We start from the raw sequence: 27,296 nt of genomic DNA, 5'->3' as shown, positions 1-27,296 counted from the left end.
CAAGCAGATGTCTCTCCTCAGCCTGTCCAGCTCGGAATCCATTAAGGAAAAGGCAGGTTTCCCCGCTCGTGATAAAAATTTGTTTTCTTCCTTAAAGACGAGGCTGTTTGCCCAAGAGGAGCTGCTAATCACAGGGAAGAAAATGGAACACGTGCACACGTGCTTCATTTTCTTGAAAACAATTCTGTGCATTCTGCTCAGAAAGCAGGTACCTCAGCGCTTTGCTGCTCAGACTTCCTCTGCTTCTTGTTGCCCTTACTATCCCTGCTTCTAGGCAACTGCTGAGTGCTTATACAGTCAGCCCTCAGTATCCACAGGGGATTGGTCCCAGGACCCCCTGAGGTTACCAAAATCCACCTGTACCCAAGTCTCTTATATAAAAGGCATAGAACAGTCGGTCCTCGGTACCCGAGTTTCCGCATTCACAGGTAGGAGGTGCCACCTGTATCCACTCAGTGTTGTCAGGGTTGCTTCTGTCTGCACCTGACACATTGTTCACCCAGGCCAGCCCAGTCTTCCCAGCCTGCCATTCAAGGTCCTCCACAGTCTGGAGCCAACTGACTCTTCTACGCTTGTTTCTTACTACTTCTCTTCACATGCCTTAACTTCTAGCCAAACTGGACCCTTGACTATTTCTTAAATGTATACTTCATTTACTCAAGTCTCCGGTTCTTGTTTATACTTTTCTTTTACTGGGATTTTAATTTCTTCCTCATTTCCTGTCTGTCAAATTCTAAGCCCAACATAGATGCCACCTCCTGTGATACTCTCCTTAGGTAGAGGTAGGTCACCCTTCCTGTGAACCACCGTAACATATAGGGCACTTACTATCCCACCTTGCATTGGAATGGCTTGTGTACCTGTGTTCTCTCCTCAGCTACATTGCAGATCCATTGAGTCCAAGGATTCTTGGCAAATAAATTGGCAAATAAAAGTACTAAAATACAAACAGTTCTTATTAAGTACAAATAGTTCTTTATTAAGTCACCTAGGGGAGAGGAAAATGTATTTAATTCTTTGAAATGATGTTTCTCATATTTGCATAGCTCTATTTATACAGAGGTTGAGAGTTTAGTTAAAAATAACCTTTTGCGGGCTTCCCTGGTGGCGCAGTGGTTGAGAGTCTGCCTGCCAGTGCAGGGGACGCGGGGTTGTGCCCAGGTCCGGGAGGATCCCCCATGCCGTGGAGCTGCTGGGCCCGTGAGCCATGGCCACTGAGCCTGCACATCCGGAGCCTGTGCTCCACAACGGGAGAGGCCGCAGCAGTGAGAGGCCCGCGTAACGCAAATACTAATAATAATAATAACCTTTTGCTTATAACAGCTACAAATTTCTTGTGTTTTTATCAAAATTTTAAAAAGTTGGAGGATATGTGCATTTTGAACTTGAACTGTATTCTCCAGCTCTTTTCAATTATTATTTCCAGTGACTGAATACATATGTAAATTCCATATTATTAGAGGAATAAAGTATGTACTTTATTATGATAGACACTAACTTGCAGAGTGTTTATAAAAAGGTAAAATGTTACCTGTTTGAATTTGGAATATACTTTTCCTTGGACACATTTTCTAATATATTTAGGTCCCTATTTTTCTACCTCAAATGTAGTCAACACAATATTCCTAAGTTACGATTAGTATCATGTTTCTGTGGGAAGTGATTTTAGAGATCCAGCTTGGAATGCCAGCCAGGATGCCAGCCCTTCCTGTTCTTTGAGAAAATCTACCTACTGCTGCTTCTTCCTCTTTCTAAGCTGTGGGCTCTAACTTTTCCTATGAGCATTTATTTACTCTTCCAAAATTTAAGTAGCTCATCTCTGAAGTGTTTTCCTAATTCTGTATTTCCATCACAGGTTTTTTACTTTCTAGACCTGGATTTTAATCTATTGGACTCCTTAAGTTAAACTCATTTTCTCAGTCAAGCTCATCTTTTCTATAAAGCAAGTTCTTCCTCTTGATTCTCTATTTATAGTGTGCTACAATACAGTATCAAATTTTTTAACTTTTAGGTTTAAACTCTGAGAACAGCACTGTCCAATAGAAATATAATGCAAGCCATATAGGTAATTAAAATTTTTCTAGTACTCACGTTAAAAACATGGGAACATAATAATATTTCATTTAACCCAGTGTACCTAAAATATTATCATTTTAACATGTAATCAATATAAAAATTATGGAAGTATTTTACATCCTTTTTTTCCACACTAAGCTTTTAAAATCTGGTGTTCATTTTGCACCTAAAGCACATTAAGAAAACAATCCCATTTAAAATTGTTGTGAAAAGAATAAAATACCTATGAATAAATTTAATCAAGGAGGTGAAAGACCTGTACACTGAAAACTATAACACATTAATGAAAGAAATTGAAGAAGATACAAACAAATGGAACAATATTCCATGTCCATGGATTGCAAGAATTAATATTGTTAAAATATCCATCTTACTCAAAGCAATCTATAGATTAAGTTCAATTCCAGTCAAAATTCCAACGGCATTTTCCACAGAAGTAGAACAAATAATCTTAAAACTTGTATGGAACCACAGAAGACCCCAAATAGCAACAGCAATCTTGAGAAGAACAAAGCTGGAAGCATCACACTCCCTGATTTCAAACTATTAGAAAGCCATAGTAATCGAAACATTATGTATTGGCATAAAAACAGACATAAATCATTTACTCCTGTAAATCATACAGGAGTTCTATTTTTTTTTCTTTTTGCGGTACGCAGGCCTCTCACTGTTGTGGCCTCTCCCGTTGTGGAGCGCAGGCTCCAGACACGCAGGCTCAGTGGCCATGGCTCACGGGCCCAGCCGCTCCGCGGCATGCGGGATCTTCCTGGACCGGGGCACGAACCCATGTACCCTGCATCGGCAGGCGGACTCTCAACCACTGCGCCACCAGGGAAGCCCTAGTCCTTTTTAATAGTCTATATTTCTCTGCCAAGAATCTCTACCTTTCTGTTCTGTTGGGTCCATCCCAGAGCCATACAGCATGGATCTCACCCTAAGCAGCATACCAAAAGCTTTAAGAACTTAACTATGGGGTAGACCATCTCCTAAGTATCAGACTGGCCCCTGCTAATGCATATGTAGTACAATTCAAATAGCACCACTGAGACTTTGAAAGCTGAACTCACATTGAAACCACAACCCACAAAAGGTTTGCAGTGTGCAGCTTGACCCTAACCTGGCCAACTGTCTGTTAAAGCAAACAGACAGACAAAAACCAAAACACAGTATTCTCCATAGAATTTGAGCAAGACCCAAAGTCCCATAGCATATAATATTCCAAATGTCTGTGATATGATGAAAAATTACTTGACATGGAAAGAAGCAGGAAAATCTGATAAATTCTCAAGTGAAAAGACAATCAAGATGCCAACTTTGAGATTACCCAGATGTTTCATATCAAGCAGTGACTTTAAAATAGCTATCATAACCATGTTCCAAGAAGTAAAGAAATAGAAGCTATAAAAAAGAACCAAATTGAAATTTTATAACTGAAAAAAACAGTACCTAGAAATTTGAAAAAATCACTAAGTGTTCCAAAGCAGAGTGGATATGACAAAGGTAAGAGTCAGTGAATTCAAAGATAGAAATGACATGAATACAAATTATTTGTTCTGAACAACAGAGAGAAAAAAGACTTTAAAACAACGAACAGAGCCTTAGGATCCTGTGAAATCACATCAAAAGGTCTAATGTTTGTGCCATTGGTGTTCCAAAAGGAGATGAGAGAGTGTGGTGCAGAAAAAAATATTTGAAGAAAAAAATGACTGAGAAAATGACTGAAAGGGCCCCCAGTTTGACAAAAGACAAACTTATAAATCCAGTAAGCTCAGTGAGCCTGAAACAGAATAAACTCAGAGATTCATGCCCAGATATATCATAACCAAACTGCCGAAAATCAGAGAAAAAGAAAATTATCTCGAAAGCAGCCAGAGAAAAATGATGCATTACAGAGGAACAATGATTTGAATGACTTCAGAGAAACCATGAAGCCCAGAAGGCAGTAGAACAACATTTTTAGAGTGCTGAAACCAGAATTCTGTATATGGCAAAATATCCTTCATGAATGAAGGTGGAATAGAGACATTCTCAGCTAAAGGAAAGCTAAGAGAATTTATCTCCAGCAGACCTACTTTAAAAACATTATGTACTGCACGTAATAAAGTAACGTCCAAAATTTGTGAAGCAAAACAGAATAGAACCACAGGGAGAAATTGGTAGAGGTCCACCATAATAGCGGATTTCAGTATACCTCTCTTAAGCAATTGATTATCAATTAAAAAAAAAAGATGCAATAGATTTGAGTAACACAATTAACAAGCTTGATCTGGAGGACGTGTATAGAACCTCATACCCAGAAATTGAAGAAGAAATGTATTTCTCAAGACATACGGAAAAAGTACTAAAAAGTGACCACAAAGTTGGCTATAAAGCAAGTCTCTAACTCCAAAGAATCTATATCTTACAGACTGCTTTGTCTAACAACAATGCAATTTAATTACAATTAAAACCTTCTATACATTTGAAATTTAAAATCACATTTCTAAAGAGTTCATATTCTTTACTCAAATAAGTCATATGAGAGAAAAAGAATAGTACTCAACAATAATGGAAAAAATATATATTCAACTGCGATGCAGCTAAAGTAAGACTTCTGGGAGAATGCAAATGCAAATTTTGAATAGATTTTGAAAGTATTTTATAAGGAAGCAAGCTGAGTATAGGAAAGAGCTCCTAAATTCCTTTTTAATTTTCAAAACACATTTTGAAAAATACAGTTAAGTCAACAACAATAATAGAAAACCCAATTTAAAATTGGCTAAAGGACTTGAGTGGACTTCTCCAGAGAAGGTATACAAATGGCCAATAAGCACATGAAAAGATGCTCAACATCACTAATCATTAGGGAAATGCAAATTAAAGTCACAATGAGATACCACTTCACACTCATTGTAATGGCTACTATGGAAAAAACAAAACAAAATGACAAGTGTTAGTGGGAGATTGGGATTGACATATACACACTACTATATATAAAATAGATAACTAATAAGAACCTACTGTATAGCACAGGGAACCCTACTTAATACTCTGTAATAACCTGTATGCGAAAAGAATGTAAAAGAATGTATATATGTATATATATATATATATATATATATATATATATATAACTGATTCACTTTGCTGTACAGCAGAAAGTAAGAACAGTGTAAATCAACTATACTCCAATTAAAAAAAAAAAAGAAACAAAAGAGAAAACTGAGTCTTAGGATTAGTGAACTAACTTACTGATGGACATTTCTTCCAATTCTGCAGCTTATGGAAGGAGAGTGGACTGTTTTCTCCATTAAATTGAAACTATATATTCTCTAATTTATGGTTATCTTTAATATAAATTTTATTTTCAGAATACATTTTTGGTGATAATTTAGTAGAGTCCCTGAAGAGGGCAAGGAAAGAAATGCAGTTTACACCTTTGATCATGTGACTCTTGGTTTCACCCTCTAGTCAAGCTTTCAAGACATACAAACACATACACACATGTATTTGACTTGAGAAGATAAACATGAGTTTTGCAAGGATGTATTTATATTTTGGTGAATACTGCTTGAATCTAGTTTCTAGATTTGGGCATAGTGGATACTTCCTGGTATATAATATGTATTGAATTGTCTTTCAGTTGATGATCCAGTGTTTTGTTTGTTTTTGGAAGCTTGATGGGGAGTCATGCAATTGATTATTTTATGACATATGGCTTCTTTATCATTTTTCTTTGGTAAAAAGTATTTTCCTGAACAGTGTACTTAATTCTTGTTGTATATATTTATATATGTGTGTTTGTGTGTGTGTGTATTTTTAAATTTAGTGGGTAAAATTTTTTTTCTTTATTTTTTTTAATCCTACGATTAGCAATTGTTAAAAACAAGACAACAGGCCCAAAATGGAGTCACTGATGCGAAGCCCCACATCTCCAAACTGAGACTTGCCTTAATTACAGTTTCAGCTCTCCCAGAAATGTAATCTTAAACCAGTCCATCAGGAATTGCCTGATCAGCACTAGTTAGGTAATCTGCCCAGTGCACCCCTGATATCACCTAAAGGAAAATGACCTTCCAAAAACCAATGTGCTGTTTTGTCTAGTATAAGTTCCTTGTTCCCACTCCCTTCCTCCTGTAAAATCTTTTGTTTTGTATAGCTCCTTAGAATTCCTTTCTGTCTTTTAGATTGGTTGCTGTCTGATTGATGAAGCATTGGATAAATCCAATAAGTTCTTTAAAATTTATTCAGTTAACTTCTGTTTGTTGGTTGGTTTTTTAACACCAAACCCTCTTTTTTTTTTAAACATCTTTATTGGAGTATAATTGCTTTACAATGGTGTGTTAGTTTCTGCTTTATAACAAAGTGAATCAGCTATACATATACATAAATCCCCATATCTCCTCCCTTTTGCATCTCCTTCACACCCTCCCTATCCCACACCTCTAGGTGGACACAAAGCACAGAGCTGATCTCCCTGTGCTATGTGGCTGCTTCCCACTAGCTATCTAGTTTACACTTGGTAGTATATATAAGTCCATGCCACTCTCTCACTTTATCCCAGTTTACCCTTCCCCCTCCCTGTGTCCCCAAGTCCATTCTCTACATCTTCTCTTTATTCCTGTCCTGCCCCTAGGTTCTTCATAACCTTTTTTTTTTTTTAGATTCCATATATATGTGTTAGCATATGGTATTTGTTTTTCTCTTTCTCACTTACTTCACTCTGTGTGACAGACTCTAGGTCCATCCACCTCACTACAAATAACTCAATTTCATTTCTTTTTATGGCTGAGTAATATTCCATTGTATATGTGTGCCACATCTTCTTTATCCATTCATCTGTCGATGGACACTTAGGTTGCTTCCATGTCCTGGTTACTGTAAATAGAGCTGCAGTGAACATTGTGGTACATGATTTTTTTGAATTATGGTTTTCTCAGGGTGTATGCCCAGTAGTGGGATTGCTGTGTCATATGGTAGTTCTATTTTTAGTTTTTTAAGGAACCTCCATACTGTTCTCCATAGTGGCTGTATCAATTTACATTCCCACCAACAGTGCTTGAGCAAACCCTCTTTTTTTATTCTTTTTAAGTATGTAATGACTTTCTTTCTGATATTACAGTGACCAGAATTCAATAGTATTTTATACATTGTATCATACAGATTTCCATGGCTTTCCTCACCTTCTGTTTTCATTGACAAATCAAGAAAAAAAATTCTTAATAAAATGCTATTCATTATTTCTCTTAGTCATTATTTTCTACATTATAAGACCTCCTCTACCTCTCTTTGCTGAAAATTTCTGTCAGTTTGTTAAATGGCCATTATGTAAAGAGCTCATGGTCTAGGGCAAGCAAACAGGTAAACAAGTATAACAGAGTGATGTGATTGAGAACATAGGGATGAATAAAGCACTTGAGGAGGATGCATAGACAGGCTCACTGAGTACTTTAGGGGATGGTGGTTGCATATAGCCCTTCACCTGAACTTTGGGGAGTAAGTACAGTTTTGCTGGCTAAGCAGAACCTGAGATGGGTGCTGGAGTAGGGAGTGCATGTGGATACAACATACCAGGAAGAGGAGACCGCGTGAGTGTGGGAGGCAAGAAAGATGTTCATCTTTTCTAGTGGGGAAAAGAAAGAGTCATCTGGTTTGGCTAGAGTGTCAGGCGTTGGATGTCAGAGGCTGAGAAATTAATCTAGAAAGGTGAGCGAGATCAGACCTTGAAGGACCTAGCATGCCATGCTAAGAAAACTCCAATTTTGAGGTAAATTAGAGAGATTGAAAGATTTCAAGGAGACAAATAAGATGAATGGCTCTCATGGATTGGTGAGAATTGGGTTCAAGGGAGTGTTTGCAGACTGAGGAAGACCACCTAAGTTTTGCGATATTCTAGGTGAGAGATGAACAGAGTCGTAGCCAGCGTAGTAGATGATAATGGAAAGAAAAGAGCAATTAGAGAAAAGTAAAATGTATTTTGTTAAGATGGTAGAATAACTTCATGGGGTTTTTTTGTTTTGTTTTTTTGCGGTACGCGGGCCTCTCACTGTCGTGGCCTCTCCCGTTGCAGAGCATAGGCTCCGGACGTGCAGGCTCAGAGGCCATGGCTCACGGGCCTAGCCGTTCCGCGGCATGTGGAATTCTCCCGGACTGGGGCATGAACCCATGTCCCCTGCATCAGCAGGCAGACTCTCAACCACTGCGCCACCAGGGAAGCCCTAACTTCATGTTTTGATGTACTAGTTCCAAGTGCATGAAAATAGTAGAATATTGTAATCAAATATATGAGAAAGTCAGTAAGACATAGTTGTGCTTTAAGATAAGATACATGTCTCCACGGACCAAAAATAGAGTGGAAATAGAGTGCATTGAGTGGCATTACAGCCATCAGCCAGCTAAGCTCTGAGTCCAGAAGCAGGTTCTGAACCTAGGACATGGGAAGACACAATTACAATGGTAAGACCAGGCACTGAACCAAGCTGCCTGCTGACTCCATGCCTGATTCTGGAATGTCCCTAATATCCCACAGAGCAGGAGCTCCAACCCCCACCAGTGTAAGAACTGGTCTTAAACTGGGGGCCTGGGAGGCCAAAAGAGTCAACTATAAAATATACAGGGAGAAGTGAGCACAGATGGCCAGAGGGAGAGGTGGGAGGGTGGGGAGTAGGGATTAAACAAAAAGCTCTCATTCTTGTGAGCCTGCAAACTGGAATTCTACACATGTAAAGAAAAGAAAATAATCATAATAATAACCTTACCTAAGAAATTATTTTTAAATATTCTTCAGTAAGAATCAAAAATGAATCTAAGGAGAAAGGCATAAAATATAAGAAACAACCTTCAGCCATAAAAAGGGACGAAACTGCAATTTGCAGAGACATGTACTGGACCTAGAGACTGTCATACAGAATGAAGTACGTCAGAAAGAGAAAAACAAACATCGTATAATGTCGCTTATATGTGGAATCTAGAAAAATGATACAGATGAACTTATTTACAAAGGAGAAACAGAGACACAGACATAGAGAATGGACGTATGGATACCAGAGATGGAAGGGTCGGGGGTGGGATGAATTGGGAGATTGGGATTGACATGTATACACCACTATCTATAAAATAGATAACTAACAAGAACCTACGGTGTAGTACAGGGAACCCTACTCAGTGCTCTGTGGTGACCTAAATGGGAAGGAAATCCAAAAAAGAGGGGATATAAGGATTTATGTATACGTATAGCTGATTCACTTTGCTGTGTAGCAGAAACTAACACAACATTGTAAAGCAACTATAGTCCAATAAAAATTAATTTAAAAAAAAGAAACAACCATGAACATGAAATGATTTTAAAAATCAAATCACAAACTTAAAGGACTGACTTTAAAAAACCTGTTTTTGTGTGTTAAAAAAAGATAAAACTAAAACTGGACAACACTAAGATTTGAGGTGTGAGTGTGGTGGGGGAGTAGAGAGGTGTCCTCTGGCTTAAAGCATGCTAAGGTTCACAATTGAGAAGAGAATAGAAACACTGAAAACCTTCAGATATTATTAGAAAATTTTATAGTTAATTTTGTATCTGTAAAATTTTTGAGGACTATCATCAGAAGAATAGAAAAGTGATTCATAGCTTCCAGAGCCCACAGGGGGGAAGAAAAGGATCTTAGAAAACTTTTTTCAATCCAACAGAAGGGGAGAGAAGAGGAAAAAAAAAATTAAGGAAAAATGAAAGTGAATACAAAAAATGTGTTAGGAATAAATCTAATTACAATAAATATAAGCAAATTAAATTCATTTCTCATGAGATTGTAATTTAAAAATTCAGCTGTCAACCCCCTATAAGAGACATACCCAAACATCTTTTTTTTTTTCTTCTAACATCTTTATTGGAGTATAATTGCTTTACAATGGTGTGTTAGTTTCTGCTTTATAACAAAGTGAATCAGTTATACATATACATATGTCCCCATCTCTCTTCCCTCTTGAGTCTCCCTCCCTCCCACCCTCCCTATCCCACCCCTCTAGGTGGTCACAAAGCAGCGAGCTGGTCTCCCTGTGCTATGTGGCTGCTTCCCACTAGCTGTCTGTTTTACGTTTGGTAGTATATATATGTCCATGCCTCTCTCTCACTTTGTCCCAGCTCACCCTTCTGCCTCCCCGTATCCTCAAGCCCATTCTCCAGTAGGACTGTGTCTTTATTCCCGTCTTGCCCCTAGGTTCTTCATGACCAGTTTTTTTGTTTTTTTTTTTAAGATTCCATATATATGTGTTAGCATACGGTATTCGTTTTTCTCTTTCTGACTTACTTCACTCTGTGTGACGGACTCTAGGTCCATCCACCTCACTACAAATAACTCAATTTCGTTTCTTTTTATGACTGAGTAATATTCCATTGTATGTACGTGCCACATCTTCTTTATCCATTCATCTGTTGATGGCACTTAGGTTGCTTCCATGTCCTGGCTGTTGTAAATAGAGCTGCAATGAACATTTTGCAAATGAAACAACTGACAAAGGATTAATCTCCAAAATTTACAAGCAGCTCATGCAGCTCAATATCAAAAGAACAAACAACCCAATCCAAAAATGGGCGGAAGACCTAAATAGACATTTCTCCAAAGAAGATATACAGATTGCCAACAAACACATGAAAGAATGCTCAACATCATTAATCATTAGAGAAATGCAAATCAAAACTACAATGAGATATCATCTCACACCAGTCAGAATGGCCATCATCAAAAAATCTACAAACAGTAAATGCTGGATAGGGTGTGGAGAAAAGGAAACCCTCTTGCACTGTCAGTGGGAATGTACATTGATATAGCCACTATGGAAAACAGTATGGAGGTTCCTTAAAAAACTAAAAATAGAACTACCATACGACCCAGCAATCCCACTACTGGGCATATACCTTGAGAAAACCATAATTCAAAAAGAGTCATGTACCAAACATCTTTTAAAAAAAGAAAACAGGTAGTTCCCTGGCATCCAGTGGTTAGGAATCCATGCCCTCACTGCCAAGGGCCCAGGTTCAGTCCCTGGTCTGGGAACTAAGATCCCGTAAGCCAAGCTGCGTGGCCAAAAAAAAAAAAAGGAAAGAAAGTAAGAAAAAAAAAAGCTATACAAAAAGATTAAACATTAAGGGGAGAGAAAGCACACTGAGAAAATATTAACCAAAACAAATTTCAGATCAGAATCGACAGAAATTAGTAGCTGGATATAGACAGTTAAAAAGAAGTCAGATGACTGAAGTAGCATTTCCTGAGACATAGCTCCTGAGAAAACTAATTCTGAGGAGGTCTCTTTTTTTGTATTCAAATAAACTTGAGAAATGATGCATTCTTTGTCCCCCTTTTGGAACTATTCAAAGTGCATATCTGCATATTAAAGTAAGCCCTTAAATTCTTAGGTATCTGTTTAACTTTGTTTAACCCAGTATGTATTTGACCACAGAACCTTTAATCAGTTTGACAGACTGGGGGCAGGAGGGTAGGAAATTACTGGGGTAGCTCTCAAATTGAAAGAAGAGCTTCAAGAGCCAGGGTTTTAGTGACTAGAATTGAGCACCTCATGCGGCTAAAACACTATTTTTTGTCTTTATTATCTGCTAGTTTCTGCTGTGCTTTTGCTTGTCAACCACATTATCTTTTACTGCAGACACTGTTCACCTGGGCCTTCAGTAACCTTAGCTTAGCAACCTAGGACAGAACTCTTGGTTTTGTTGTATTTCCTTGGCCCCGTGGACTAGGTACTGTTTTCCTGAGGATGAAGCACCCTTATTGTCTATGAGCGCAACCCTTTGGCCAGAGAGGCAGGATTTGTTAACAGAAGGAGAATGGGAAACCTTACTGGCCAGAAACAAACAACATAGCTACCACATCACTGTAAACATCCAAAAACATCCTGTAGAAGTAGTGTTCTGAGGAACTGGCCTTGAGAAATGTTGCCGTGGGGTTTCTAGTGTATGCGGATAGTAGTAATGTCTTAACTGAGAAAGGACGTGCAGAAGGAAGAACCAGGTTGGGGTCTGTGTGAGAGGAGGGCTGGGAGGACGAAACGTGCTGAGCTCGTTAGATTGGACATTTTTGGATTGGAAGATTTTGGGGCCAAGGAACTGTAACCCTGCCTTGAAGTTGCCCAGCCTAATGCTGTGGGTTGTAGTAGGAGTTCAGTAATGCTGAATGGATATGTGGATTACCTGTGATTAACTTGTCATTGTCACAGATTGGTACAGTTGGAGATGAGATTCATTTTATAGGAGAGGGCTCTAAGGCTCAAAGCAATTGATTTACCCAGAATAACCCTGTCCTGTCAGAACTGGAGCTGGAACATAGGTCTGGCGTGCCTTCTCAAGGTGTTCTGCTCTGAAGGTCGTGCCCTGCTGAGGAGACCTGAATTGGGGGTGAAATTCAGTGTACTCTCCACATGCCAGACTTGGTGTTCTCATCTCCTTCTGTCTGTTTAAGGTAAAGCCTTTTTCTGATTTGGCCACCCAAAGGGGCTGCCTTTTTCTGGGTCATCTGCCCTGAAGGGTACCTTTTCACAGTTCACACAAAGGCACCATCATGTCTCATACCTTTGGGTTAGAAGAAGATTAAATAACCCTAACCCATTGGCCTAAATCTGGCTTCATAATTAGGCAAATCAGACAACTGTCACTCTGCTTCCAAGTAGTGTTATGTTGGGATTATTGCCTTCTCTTGAATCTTGAAGCCATTTCACTTTGTTTTATATTTTCTTATGTTCCACATGCCTGCCCTTGACCCCAACTAAGTCAAGCCACTAGGTGTTATTTTTATGTATGATGGCATGTGTATATATGGCATGTATGACACATTGGGATTTTTTTCCCTGCTCCCATTTTGTGGTTTAAATTTAAGTACCAATCTGCATGGACTTAAAATCATTTGCTTCTTTCTTTAGCCTATGCTTTTAGTTTAACCAGTTCTTGATCCTAGACCTTGTGCTTTGGTCAGTCTCCTTTTTCACCTTAACTCCTAACTGACCTCTCATCAGAATTTGTGCATTTTTCTTTGGGGGGGCAACTTGGCCTAGTGAAATGAGCGTAATATTGAAAATTAGAGGATCCTAGTTTTGAGCCATTTGGCTCAACTGTGTACACTTACTTATTTCCTGTTAACGGTTATGTAGTTTTTAAATGGAGGTTATAAGACTCTAGTCTTCAATTTTCTCTACATAACTGCATTAATGATTTGTAAAATTCATTATATTGAAGTTAATAGCATCTCATTGAAATACTCTGATCTTTTGGAGTATGTGAGAATCAGAATGCCACCAATTAAAAAATTTTCTTTGGTATTCTAATTAATTTGCTTATTTAATTTAAACGTACAGTGGTTGCAAATACTAAACCATCATCGGTCTCCAGAACTCTTTTCATCTTGCAAAACTGGCACTCTGTACCCATTAAACCGTAGCTCCCTGTTTCCCTCTTCCCCTCTCCCCCGGAAAGCCCGTCTACTTTCTGTCTGTATGAATTTGACTACTCTGGGTACCTCATACAGCATTTGTCTTTTGGGGACTGGCCTGTTTCACTTAGCACAATGTCCTCAAGTTTCATCCATGTTGTAGCATGTGTTAGAATTTCTTTCCTTTTTTTTTTTTTAAATTAATTTATTTTTGCTGTGTTGGGTCTTCGTTTCTGTGCAAGGGCTTTCTCTAGTGGTGGCAGGCGGGGGCCACTCTTCATCGCGGTGTGTGGGCCTCTCACTATCGCGGCCTCTCTTGTTGCGGAGCACAGGCTCCAGACGCGCAGGCTCAGTAGTTGTGGCTCATGGGCCTAGTTGCTCCGCGGCATGTGGGATCCTCCCAGACCAGGGCTCGAACCTGTGTCCCCTGCATTGGCAGGCAGACTCTCAACCACTGTGCCACCAGGGAAGCCCCTTTCTTTCCTTTTTAAGGCTGAATAATACTCCATTGTACTTCTGCACCGTTTTACATTCCCACCAACAACGCGTAGGGTTTCTAATTTCTCACACTGTCGCCATTGCTTGTTATACTTCTGTTTTGTTTTAGAGTTGCCATCCTAACGGACGTGAGGTTTTCTTTGGTATTCTTACAGAATAGATCCTGGTTCAGGTACACTGAGCCAGACTTGGAACTGACAAGTTGACTTTGTATTCAGCATCCTGAACGAAATGAAGCTGCTGGCTGTGAGTGTAGTCAGGAGGTAGTTTGTATTAAGAGGTGAGGAGGGAGAAGGCTGTCGTGTCATCTGTGATAGGATGATGTATATGGCTTATTCTTTACTTTCAGGGAAAAAAACGGTAGGGCAAGAAACATTCCTTTCTGCCATGATTCATTCTCATGAAACCAGGTGCAGAGTTCTCATACCACTTACATTGTCAACATTCAGTAGTGGGCTTACCACATACTTGGTCTCACAGTATTCAGTAAAAGTTTTGTTCTATAGGTTTTAGTACTTGAAGTTGACCACAAATATAATAATTTTTATTACTTCCTATAGGATTGTTTCTCTACTCAATAAGGAAATAGTAAGTGAGATCTGAACTCTGTATAAACAATAATGTGTCCTTGATCCTCATGCAGATCTGATAATTACCCTTTCTTAATATGATATCATGCAACATAGAAGTGGTGGCAAAAGGGTACTGAATAACTAAGGGCCTGGAAAGAATGGCAGAGTGGACTACGGCTGGCTTACACTTGGAAGTGCCACCTCTTCAACTATGCCTGCCCCACAATTCCAGAGTCCAGGTTCTCAAGGGATTCCCCAGTGGGTTCTGGAGACGATAATTCCCAGTTAGCTGAGTGTAGCTTGTTAGCACAGCCTTCATAATCTTTAGTTTCTTGCTATCCTGAGTTTACTCTGATTTGCTGCCAGGTTATCACCTGGCCTTTTGCTTATTCCTCCTTATTGTCTACCCTCCCTTCTTTGTCAGCCATCACTTCTTTTACCTTCCCCCAAAGTTATAGCAGAAATCATATGAACAATCAGTTCTCTATAAAATAGAGGGCCGGGGGGGCTTCCCTGGTGGCGCAGTGGTTGAGGGTCCGCCTGCCGATGCAGGGGACGCGGGTCCGTGTCCCGGTCCGGGAGGATCCCACATGCCGCGGAGCGGCTGGGCCCGTGAGCCATGGCCGCTGGGCCTGTGCATCCGGAGCCTGTGCTCCGCAGCGGGAGAGGCCACAGCAGTGAGAGGCCCGCGTACCGCAAAAAAAAAAAAGAGGGCGGATGATCATTATGCTTGTGTTTCTTCTCAAGCAAACTGGAGATGGAGGGGAACCCCAGAGGTTTGTGGAATATGGCAGTGATTGCATTACTCAGTTTGGTTTATTAGCCTTTGCTATACTTTGTGATTGTTAATGTTGAATGCAAGGAATGTATAGAAAATGTACAGGGAGGTATCTGACTCCCATCACAGAAAAATGTTGCAAATTATGCAACTCGTAAAGAAAGTAAAATAGAAGGACGTAAAGGCTGCAAGCTGTTTAATACCAGATTTCTTATTTGGCTTTTAAAAATGATTTTTTTAAAGCTGAAAGATACATTATCTGCAAGATGGAGTTTTAAAAATTACATTCTCCCAAGACATCGTTAACTTTCTCCTTGGGCTCCAGATATGTAGCTTTTAGGAGGCTAGCGTTTCATAGCAAATCCAATGTTATGTACCATCTTAATCTGGGGTGGATGTCAGAGAATTGCTTTTTAAAGTGATTTTCAAAATAAAAGCAAACCATTTCATTCTCTGATTTACCCCACCCTTTAAAAACCCCACTCTGATGGCTTCTTTTCTGCGTTGGTCCTTCTCAAACCAGCCCAGCTCTATGCGGAACATTCTGTTTCTCTTTCAGCATAAGCAGGTCTATTGTGATATTTATCTGAATTCAAACAAGGCTAATTAAAAGAGCTGCTGACAGTTGTTGTGATCTGACTTTGACTGCAGCTTGATGGTCATTATGGGTAAATAATGAACCAGGTCTGCAAATGTAGCAGCTGCCAACTTGGGATAGAAGAATGGCTATTGCTTCCAATTTAAGGATCTATCGACCACTTCCCTTCTCCCTGCAGATCTTCTGCAGAAAACTAATGTTTTCTGCTGCTGTGTATTGTGGTTTCAGCTGTTTCAGATAGAGCCTATAATTTCCTTCTTTAATATTTAACTTAGGACATTATTAGCTTTCAGAGTTAACAACTTTTCTATTTTGAAGAAGTTCAGCTTTGTCCTTGTGTGCTGTAACTAGCTGACCAGCTGTAGTTTATTTGTATGCATTTAATTTGTATTATGTGGGAAACAGCTAGCCTGAAAGAGCAAGGTGCAGCTTTATGAAGATGTTTCAAAATCCTGTGTAGATGGGTGTTTTGTTTGTTTTGTTTTGTTTTTAAAGAGATAGATGCATGTCCGTTGCTTGTTTTCTTATAGATGGACACCTTTTGCCAAACCTCAGATTTGGGTTTTGTTCACTGCATCAATGACTTATGAAATATTTTGATACAAAGCTTTATTTATCAGTTCAGAGGAACTGCAGTGACTTTCATTAAAATGCAGTACTGAATATATTGTCACTGCATCATGAACTTTTCCTTATGCTATTAGCAAGTAGGAACAGGTGCATTAAAGGTAAGAGAAAAACACATTGCATTCATAGATTAATATACTCCCTTGCAGATTTCCCACACTTATAAAATAGAGCGTCTGGATTTAAAAGTCACATTCTAGAATTTAACACCAGCTAGTACTTAACAACACATCCCTAGCATTTGTTCACCTGCCATGGAAAAGGCTATCTGCCTTTGTAAAGGCTGAGGATACAGTGGTGCTTTGTGCATAATGTAGCAGAGCTTCGAGATCTTGCTGGGAGGAAATGATCCCAAACATGCCCCCAAAAGGAAAGTCTTATTTTGAAAAATAATGATGAAGAATTGATTATTTCTCCATGTATTTGTGTCTATGTTTATTTCAGGAAAAAACTAACTAAACTTTGTTTATCAGGCTCCAGAACAGTGCAGTGAACGTTTTTGCTTTTCCGTTTCCAGCCTGGATAATGCCAGAAATAGTGTTAACAAGGGGTTATGTTATGCTGGCTTATGTTAAACCAGATCACCCCCTAACATGTGCAGAGCCATTCATCTGTGTCACCAAAACCCAAGAGAACATCTGACATGGACTCTGAAACAGAAACAGTGATCACTTACAAATCAAACATGGCACGCTCTAAACTGATTGTACACGGCAATCTTTTCTAGAAAGGACAACTAATTGAACATGATAAAGTGTAAAGTTAATTAACACCCTTAAATTTGTTGATTACTTTCACGAGATTATATTGTTCGTTGAGTAGCAGCTTTCTGTCCCAGCTGTCGCCTTTTTCAGCGAATGTCGCTGGTAAACAATAGAGACACCATAACAAGTCGTAAATGGTCCCTGTGACAGCAGCCCCTTGTGAGGCTGCATCTGTAGAAAATGATTAGAACAATTGCATTTTAAAGATGGCTCACATTGCAGCCCAAGTCCCATTGGCCCTCTTCTTGATCTCTTTTGATGGCAGACTGGTTAAAACATTTAAGTTCTTTTGAGTAAATTAAGTGATTTACTATGTTTTGCTATATATCAATGAGAGTGCTTTGGTGGCAGGATTTTTACAGTATTAAAGACAAATCTAACTCGATTGTACTTTTTAGATTTCCATCTCTTCCTTCTCTGGATTTGAAGATTTCTTTCAAGAGTCATAGGATCGAAAGTGATCTCCTTATTTGTGACTTATAAATGGTTATTCTAAGTTACCTGCACTTGCATAATAGTTTTTCTGTCAAATCCCTTGGTTCAGCTTCTCAGTAAGGCTAAATTCTATATTTCAGTTCTTTGCTACTGCTAGGCTAAAGTCTTCGACATGTTCAAGCCGAGTAGATCTACTTTTTGTTATATTTAAGTTTTTTATCATACCAGGGTAATAACTGTGTAAAATATCTTTCCAATGTATTCTTTCATTTGAGCTTCAAATTAAGTATGGCAGGTGTTTTTATATCCCCATTTTCAGATGGAGCAACCAAGACTGAGAGGTGTTGTAACTGGTCCAGGTGGTGTGACCTTCACTCCAGGTCACAACTCAGATCACAGGTTCATTTTTTAAGTCTTCATGATAATGTCTCCATACGTGTGCATTTATGCTCATGCATGTTCATTCAGCAATAAGTGAAAATGCCATTATCACATGTGGAGAAGCATGCTGCTCCAAAGTTGAGCTTTTTTGATGAGCTAGAAAACAGTGCCTTACTATCCTTGGTCATTTTATTGATCATTGATTTCTTCTCTGCCTACCTCCTAAAAAGACAATGAATGTTTATCAGACACATGCTGGATGCTAGGATTCAAACAGCTCATGCCTATAAGGATCTTATCAAGATACCAGAAAAACCATTGATTAGTATCAGTGCTTTACTAGAGGTATCACTAGGAATGTTATAAGAATAGAAGAAGGGGGTCATGGTCATGCACTGCTTCTCAGAGTTGACCTGAGTTGAGTCTTGAAAGATAAGCAGGAGTTAGGCAAAGAAGAAAGGGAAGGGAATTTCTTATGAGGGAACAGCCCAGGAAAGGCATGGATGCATGAAAAGTCATTGCACATGACAGCCACTGTAAATGGTTTCCAGTATGCATTGCATAGTGGGTTTTGTTGCAGGGGGTAGATGAGGAAACCAGAGAAGTGGTTGGAGTTCATTGAGAAGAATATTAAAAATGAAATGATCAGAAACCATTTAAGGAGAAAGAAGAGAAAGTTATTGCCTCCTGCAACTCAAGAAAAGGGGGGAAGATACAGTGAATTATGTAGGTCTCTTTTTTGCCAAAACATAAACATTTAAGTACTTCAGAGAAAATAACTTAATGGAAAAAATAGAAACTGTGAGACTATATAGAAATGGTGAGGAATAATGTCTTGTCTTCAGCTGCCGGTCATGTTCATGTTAATGCATAACTTAAGACTTCAGCCTGTTTTGGTTCTTCTGTCAAATAAAAATGCCAAAGATTAGGATAAACATAAATATTAGAATGAGGTTATTAATATTGACTTATATTACAGGTACAAGGCTAAGATTAGCCAGAAAATGATGTAAAGTGGGAACTGAGTTTTAGCTCAGTTTAACTTGAAAAAATTATCACTGCTTTTGATGTAAAAATATGAAGAACATTGTCCATTACTTCATTTACGGTTGCCCGCATAAAGTTCCAAATAATATTTTAAGCATGTAATTTAGTTCAAGGATAAGTTACGTTTTCCTTGAGACTGCTTTATTTCTCTCCCAAATAGGGTTTGCCAAAAAACTGAGATCTGTATTTGAAATTCATTGTGAAATCTTATGGTTTCATTTTGGTATTTGTTCTTAATTCCGATTTTCAGTTTTCTGATTGTTTTGTTCTAGTAAGTAAACTCAAATCTGTTGTAAAGAGAGGTAGGGTATTATGTACATTTAGATAACAAGCAGAACTCAGTGTCTATATAAACAGACAAAATTATTTGCTCAGTTCATGTTATTTGAAACTGCTCTGAACACAATTTACAAGTGGATTCATAATACCTGTATTCTTATCAAAGTTTTCACAAACCTACCGACAGTTAACAGTAAGACCATTACTCTCCGAGAACAATTTCTTATTTGCTTCTTCACCCTTTCTCTTTCTGAGAATCATAATTCTTTTGATGATAGAGGTTGAAAAACAGAAGGAAAGGGGGAATCGGGATATGGTGGAGATTGTCCTCATCCACCTGACACTTGGTATATGACGCTACCTTTTGGCATTTACTTCTGAGTATATGTCTCCTAATACCAGAAAGCGGGTCCTAATTTTTGATTTAGAAAATATGCTTATTCCCTGAATGATTGTACCTAGCACAGAGATCTAGCAAGTTGTTAAAGGCACTGAAGAGATACTTGCTGCTGATATTTTCTTCTTTGAACCTCCTTACAACTATGTGTATACCTCTCCTGTAGCATGCATTAACAGTCTTTTATTTTATTTTATTTTTTATTTTTATTTTTTTTGCGGTACGCGGGCCTCTCACCGTTGTGGCCTCTCCCTTTGCGGAGCACAGGCTCCGGATGCGCAGGCCCAGTGGTCATGGCTTACGGGCACAGCTGCTCCGCGGCGTGCGGGATCTTCCCGGACCGGGGCATGAACCCGCGTCCCCTGCATCAGCAGGCGGACTCCCAACCACTGCGCCACCAGGGAAGCCCAACAGTCTTTTATTATTCATCATATTTGTGTGTTTTCCTTATCTCTTTTCCCATCTCCATACACACACACCCACACACTGCCACCACCACAAACACTAGTTGTCAGACTCCTTGAGGGCAAGGACTGTTTCTTTGTCATTCTCAGGGTTGAGAACCACTGAGGAATGGATTTCGAATGGTCACATTTTTTATGTCAACTATTAGTAGGAGTGGCAGGAAAGAAAGAAGGAAGGTAGTTTAGATAATGGAGGCTCCCTGTGATACCTTTTCTATAAAGGGGAGGAGAGACTTAGAGACTTGGATTAGATTTAAAGTGCTTCTCTACTGTAAGGTTGATTGAAATCAAACGGCTACCAAGAGAAGTGATAGATGTCTGTCACTTTAAAAGCAGGGTAGTCCGCCACCCATTTTGAATGGTTTGGGCATTTGCCTTTTCATTTGTCTGTACAAATGAGTTCAGTTTTTCTGATTCTAGGATCATGAGAGAGAAACACGGGAGACAGGGACATCATCACAGGAAGGCGTTAGATAAAGCATTAAAGGCAACCACAAGTCTTTAGGCTTGTCAGATTTAATTACCGTCGTTACATGAGAAAATTCATTTTCTATCTCTTTTCTCTAATCTGGAACTTTTTATATATTATTTGCATAAAACGAAACATACTGCAGTTTTGTGTATTAATATGATGTGGGAAAGTATGTATGTGAACTTGAGAATCCCAAATTACAGAATTTCAAAAGCTTAAAAGTAACTCAGTGATAATCTTGTCTAATCATCTCACCTTATAGGTGAAAAAACTTGCTAGAACGACAGGTGCTTTGTTTGTGTCTCTAGGAGAGCAGCTCTCGCACATACTGCAGTCACTCATTTCCTTGCTTTTCCCTTCACCATTGCTTCCTCTTCTCTCTTGGAATACATACTGTATTTACTGAGCATCTCCTATGTACCAGACACTGGGAATATGGGGTGAATAAGCCAGAGTCGCTGCTCTCATGGAGCTAATTTTCATGTAGGGAATACAGATCAGAAACAAATAGACGTGTTAATATAAACAGGTGGAAATCAATGCTGTGAATAAAATTAAATCAGGAAAAAGGGATAGAGAGTGGCAGGATGCCATTTTAGATTGTTAGGTTGAGGGGTCAGGGACGGCCTCTCTAAAGAGGTGAATTTTTAGAAGAAACCTGAATGAAATAAAGGAAACAAGTCATAAATATCTAGGAAAAGAACATTCCAGGCAGAAGGAATAGCAAGTGCAAGGCTTTGAGATGGGAACTTACTTGACCTGTTTCAGGAACAGCAAGGAGGCCAGGGTGGCTGGAAAGCAGAGAGCAATGAAGAGAATGGTATGAAATGAGATAGGAGAGGTAGCCAAGGGCCACATCACGTACCACTTTGTAGGACTTTGGATTTTATATGAGAGTGATGGGACACTTTGGAGTCTGGAGAGTAGGGTAGGAACATGAACTAGATTATACAGTTGACCCTTGAACAACAGGAGATGTACTTACATGCAGATTTTTTTCAGTAGTAAATATTACTGTACTACACGATCCATGGTTGGTTGAATCTGCAGCTGCAGAGGGCTGACCATAAACAGACTCAGATTTTCACCTGTGCGGGGGGTCAGTGCCCCTCACCCCTGCATTGTTCAAAGGTCAGCTGTATTTTAAAAGGATTCCTCTGGCTGCTGTATGGAGAGCAGACTTTGGAGGCAAGAGCTAAAGGGAGATCAGGTAGGAGGCTATTGCAGTAATTCAGGTGAGAGATGGTGATGGCTCAGCCCAGGTGGTAGTGATGGCTAAGGAGAGAAGGGGCTGGATCACAGATGTGTAACGTAAGGATCAGGGACATATGTTATTCATCTGTAACCCTAGGGCTTACCATGGGCTTGATTCTTAGTAGATTACCTTTGCTGAATGAATAAAACCAAACAAATGCAGCATTCTTGTCATTTTCCCATGCTGTGATGCTTTTGAAAGGTTTTACAAGAGGTCTTCACTGTAATCTTAGTATCACTGGCTATGGACCACTTTAGTATTTCTCTTTTTTTTAAGATTTATTTATTTATTTTTGGCTGCATTGGGTCTTCACTGCTGCGCTCAGGCCTTCTCTAGTTGTGTTGAGCGGGGGCTACACTTTGTTGCGGTGCACGGGCTTCTCATTACAGTGGCTTCTCTTGTTTCGGAGCATGGACTCTAGGCACGCGAGCTTAAGTAGTTATGGCACGCAAGCTCAGTAGATGTGGCTCGTGGGCTCTAGAGCACAGGCTCAGTAGTTGTGGTGCATGGGCTTAGTTGCTCTGCGGCTAGAACCCATGTCCCCTTCATTGCCAGGCGGATTCTTAACCTTCCGGACCAGGGCTAGAACCCATGTCCCCTTCATTGCCAGGCGGATTCTTAACCACTGTGCCACCAGGGAAGTCCCGTATTTCTTAATCTGGACCAGCCTGCTTCCATTATTTATAGGATTGGCTCAAGCCAGCCAGTGTTTAGCCAGAGAGGCTAAAATTATCCTGGAAAAGACAGTGGCTTAGGTAACCAAATAGGAAAGGACTCAAGGCATTATATAGGTGAGGATGAAACTCCCACTTTGCAGATTCAGGTTATAAAGTAGTAAGGCCTTACATTTAAATAGCATTTTATATTTTACAGCATCACATATTCACAGCCACTCTATGAAGAAGTTATTAATGCTTTTCCTATTTTATACACTGCAACTCAGAGAAGTTATGTAATTTGTTTATAATAACAAATAACATAGCCAGCACATCCCAAAACCAGAAATTTCATCTCCAGATCCTTTACTGTTTGTTCCGTGCTCATAACTTAATTTACTGAACAACTATTTATTGAATGTATCACGCACTGTGACAGATAAGGGAATGCTGACATAAATATGGCCCAATGCTCACCTTGTGAGTGCTTTATGGTGTCACGGAGGAATTGGGTAAGAAAGTCAAAGATTTTAATTTAATAAGGTGTATAAATGCTGTAATAAAGTTAAGCACAGGACATATTTTGGTTTTGTATGTACAATTACTAAAATATAAGGTAAAATAAATACTTCTCCCAATATTCTTTCAGCTGCCTAATTATATATTCTATATTTTCCTGTTTTGGGGAGTGGACCTGAATTAAAATGGCATGGCAATGTAATTTATGGTTTCTTATTCATAGACATCAAAATATTTATATACAATGTCTTGTGAAATCCATGAGATGTCTTAACACAGCTTTAGCGTTCTAGCTTTCTATGTTATTTCAAAGCTCAAAATGGTTGCATTTAATTGGGGATAACTTAGTTCTTAATTTTGCCTTTGCAATGGGACTAGCCTTGATAGTGTCATATGGTTGAATATGCATGGAAAGTTAAAATTTGGTCCCAGGGAATGCCAAAACTTCAGAATTACCCAGTTTAGTCAGACCCTTATATTTGAATGTAGATTATGATAAAGCTGGAAATAATTACACCACCATAATGAGAGGAGGAAGGAGTGGAAATACCACAGACTTCTCCATTAAAAGATGAATTATTCTTTTGTGGTCTTCTCTTAAGTAACTTATTTCTTCTTTTTGAAGTGCATGTTTGAACACGTGAGAAAGTACACCTGTCAAAAGATTAACCAGCTGAGAACCATTGTCGGCATTAATTTTCCTTTAATAAATGACTCTCTGAAGCTATTTAGCAGCCTGTAATCTAGATACAAAGCTATTGACCTATGATGGATGGTGCTGGATTTGTTTGTAAGCTTTGACCTATATCGTCTACATAATTTCTCCAGGTCAGAGCAACAGGATTTAGAGTGAAGTTGGTTATGTGGTTCAAATTAAAATGGCCATAGAAATTGAGCAAAAATAATTGTAAAACATTAATGATCCCACCATCTTGGTGAGGTAAATTAGAAACTAACGAAATGACAGTCACTTAAACTTCAGCATTATCAGAATGTTCAAATGACACAGATGAGTTAATTAAAAGCATTTCTTATAATTGGGGTTTTGTACATAACCAGTTCCACAGTGTCTGAAAATATTGTGAAATAATGTAATTTAACCATTTATAAGCATCTCAGGCTTTCAAAACATGTGGGCACTTCCTCTACCAACACTGTTTGGCTAACATAATGCTGACTTCTTTTGCTTTTAATAATTAGTTAAAAATAGCATGAACTGTAAAATAGAAAGGCTACTTGGTTTGGTAGTAGCAAAATATTCACAATTTGAATGAAATAAGGATCTCCTCATTTGGCTTTTTATGTATTAAAAACTGTGTATTCATTGAATAAATTAAATTCAAAAGTAGGCCATTACTTGCAGCTGTGTATATTCGAATGGCCAGGTTTGATACATAGTACAATTATGGTTTCTTTTCTTTTAAATAAATTTATTTATTTATTTTTGGCTGTGTTGGGTCTTAGTTTCTGCACGAGGGCTTTCCCTAGGTGCGGCGAGCGGGGGCCACACTTCATCGCAGTGCGCGGGCCTCTCACTAACGCGGCCTCTGTTGTTGCGGAGCACAGGCTCCAGACGTGCAGGCTCAGTAGTTGTGGCTCACGGGCCCAGTTGCTCCACGGCATGTGGGATCTTCCCAGACCAGGGCTCGAACCCGTGTCCCCTGCACTGGCAGGCAGATTCTCAACCACTGCACCACCAGGGAAGCCCCAGTTATGTTTCTTTATTCCTAGCTGTACTATAAATAAGTTGTAAAGGCAAAAATTGTACTAATATAGCTCTTCCACACACTTTCCTGGTTGTGAACAACAAAACCTAACTTGAAATTATGAATGAAGATTTATCTAATGCTAAAAGTAGTAATAATGCTCTTGGTTTTATTTTATAGTTAATAAAAATTTAGATGAGTGAAATTCCCCCCCATTTCCTTTTTAAGACAAGTCTAGGCCATATTTTCTGTGCTGAAGGAGAAGTTGCTTCTCCAATCATTTCCATTAGTGAACATACATCAAACCTTTGCTAAGGAGTGACCAAACCAATGTTAAAGTTTATTTCTTCTTCCTGACATATCACTAACAATGAATTGCCCAAAAGGTGTACAGGCATACCTCATTTTATTGCTTTTCATAAATATTGGGTTTTTCTATTATATTGTATATAGAATGGATAAACAACAAGGAAGGTCCTACTGTATAGCACAGGGAACTATATTCAATATCCTTTGATAAACCATAATGGAAAATAATTTTAAAAAGAATGTATATATGTATAACTGAATCACTTTGCTATACAGCGGAAATTAACATGACATTGTAAATCAACTATACTTCGGTACTTTATTTTAAAAAGACAAATATTGTGGTAACCTTGAGGTGTCAGATTATGCTTAGCATTTTTAGCAGTAAAGAATTTTTAAATTAAGGTGTGTACATTGTTTTTATAGACATAATGCTATTGCCCATGTAATAGACTACAGTATTCATGTGACTCTCACCTTATTGTAATATTCACCTTATGGGGGCGGTCTGGAACTGACCCCACAAAATCTTCAAGCTATGTGTGCCTGTATAGCAGGAGGGAAAAGAAAAATCAAATAATATTAGAAAGTGCACATCAGAGTAATCAGTCTAGCTAAGCAACTGTTTTCTTTACCTTAAAGAACCTTTTTTTTTTTTTTTTTTGCCATACGCGGGACTCTCACTGTTGTGGCCTCTCCCGTTGCGGAGCACAGGCTCCGGACGCGCAGGCTTAGTGGCCACGGCTCACAGGCCCAGCCGCTCCGCGGCATATGGGATCTTCCCGGACCGGGGCACGAACCCGTGTCCCCTGCATCGGCAGGCGGACTCTCAACCACTGCGCCAGCAGGGAAGCCCTACCTTAGAGAATCTTTACCTACAAAGAATCTTTCCATCTGAAATGCCTACTTGTTTATGGGAGAAAGACAAGTCCCTCTCTTTGTAGATCTCATCTGTACATAGTGTGCAGAGAGCGAGCGAGTGAGCCAGAGACCCCAGGTCCAGACTCGGGCAGCTGACCCCTCTGGCTGCTCCCGTGCTGGTCAGGGCACAGGTCATCTTTTTAATATACTTTCTATTACTGAATAGGTTTCTCGGGAGAATAAGAGATGCATGGGAATAATAAAATTCACATTTTAAATCCCCATGGTACTCCATGATCGTGCCAAAATATTTGAGGTGAATACAGAGTTTGACTGAATCTGTATGTCCCCTTTGGCTTATAAGTAACCTGCATGATACTTGACAATTAAAATATTCCAAGAGAGGCTTATGCCTGACATAAATATAACTTGGAGGCAAGGTGTTTTCATTTGGTTTGAGGATTTTCTCTAATTTTATAATATACTTAAACACTTGAAGAAATGTAACCCTCTTCTTCTATCCCTTTACCCCCCAAACTATTCAGGTGTGGGAGCTGCTCGGTCTGGGAACCTCACGTTTATGGTGGGAGGAGTCGAAGAAGAATTTGCTGCTGCCCAAGAGCTTCTGGGGTGCATGGGCTCCAATGTGGTGCATTGTGGAGCCGTCGGGACTGGGCAGGTAACGTTTGCACAGCAGTGACACTGACTTGATGATGTAGAATCAGCTAATGTTCATTTTTCTTTCCTGATCACAATTTGGTTCCTCCTTACTCTGGTCAATCTGTGGATTCTTTGTTTGCTCAGATTTTCTAAAATTAATTTGGAATGAGTTAGTTTTCCATCATTCCTGTTGGAAGTAAGCAGAGATAAACCGGTAATTTAAAAAGACATCAAAAGTTCCATCGTTTCAGACTTTGACATCCTTATCCCAGTGACCACAGAAATTATCCTTAAAACAGCTTCTATATGAAGTGCTCGTGTTATCTGATTTGCTGTTATCTTCCCTCTAATTTTGTAACTGCTCTCCACAGCTCTATTTGTAGTACTGTCGGGTAGAAGTAACCTATGCACTTTAATCTTTTTCTTAAAAAACCAGATCATTTTCATTAAGAAATGTGTTATATCGATTCTCTGATCAGGTAGAGGTGAATGACTACAATGAACTCCGAAATCAAACTGGTTGTCCCCCTCCCACCC

The 27,296-nt window shown here is 39.1% G+C and overlaps 1 protein-coding gene across 1 annotated transcript in view; it reads left to right on the top strand.

Annotated features, from left to right (window-relative positions):
• The window catches only part of HIBADH (3-hydroxyisobutyrate dehydrogenase), a 105,698-nt gene that overhangs the window by 64,430 nt on the left and 13,972 nt on the right, over nucleotides 1-27,296 (top strand). Inside the window, exon 5 of the mRNA XM_024755091.1 lies at nucleotides 26,645-26,778. Coding sequence (XP_024610859.1) covers nucleotides 26,645-26,778 — 134 coding nt within the window. The remainder of the gene's footprint in view (nucleotides 1-26,644; nucleotides 26,779-27,296) is intronic.

This window comes from Neophocaena asiaeorientalis, unplaced genomic scaffold, assembly GCF_003031525.2.
Source record: "Neophocaena asiaeorientalis asiaeorientalis breed wild unplaced genomic scaffold, Neophocaena_asiaeorientalis_V1.1 scaffold36, whole genome shotgun sequence".
In the NCBI taxonomy this organism is placed as follows: Eukaryota; Metazoa; Chordata; class Mammalia; order Artiodactyla; family Phocoenidae; genus Neophocaena; species Neophocaena asiaeorientalis.
The sequence above is the reverse complement of the archived record's forward strand: the minus strand, read 5'-3'. Positions and strand labels throughout refer to the sequence as shown.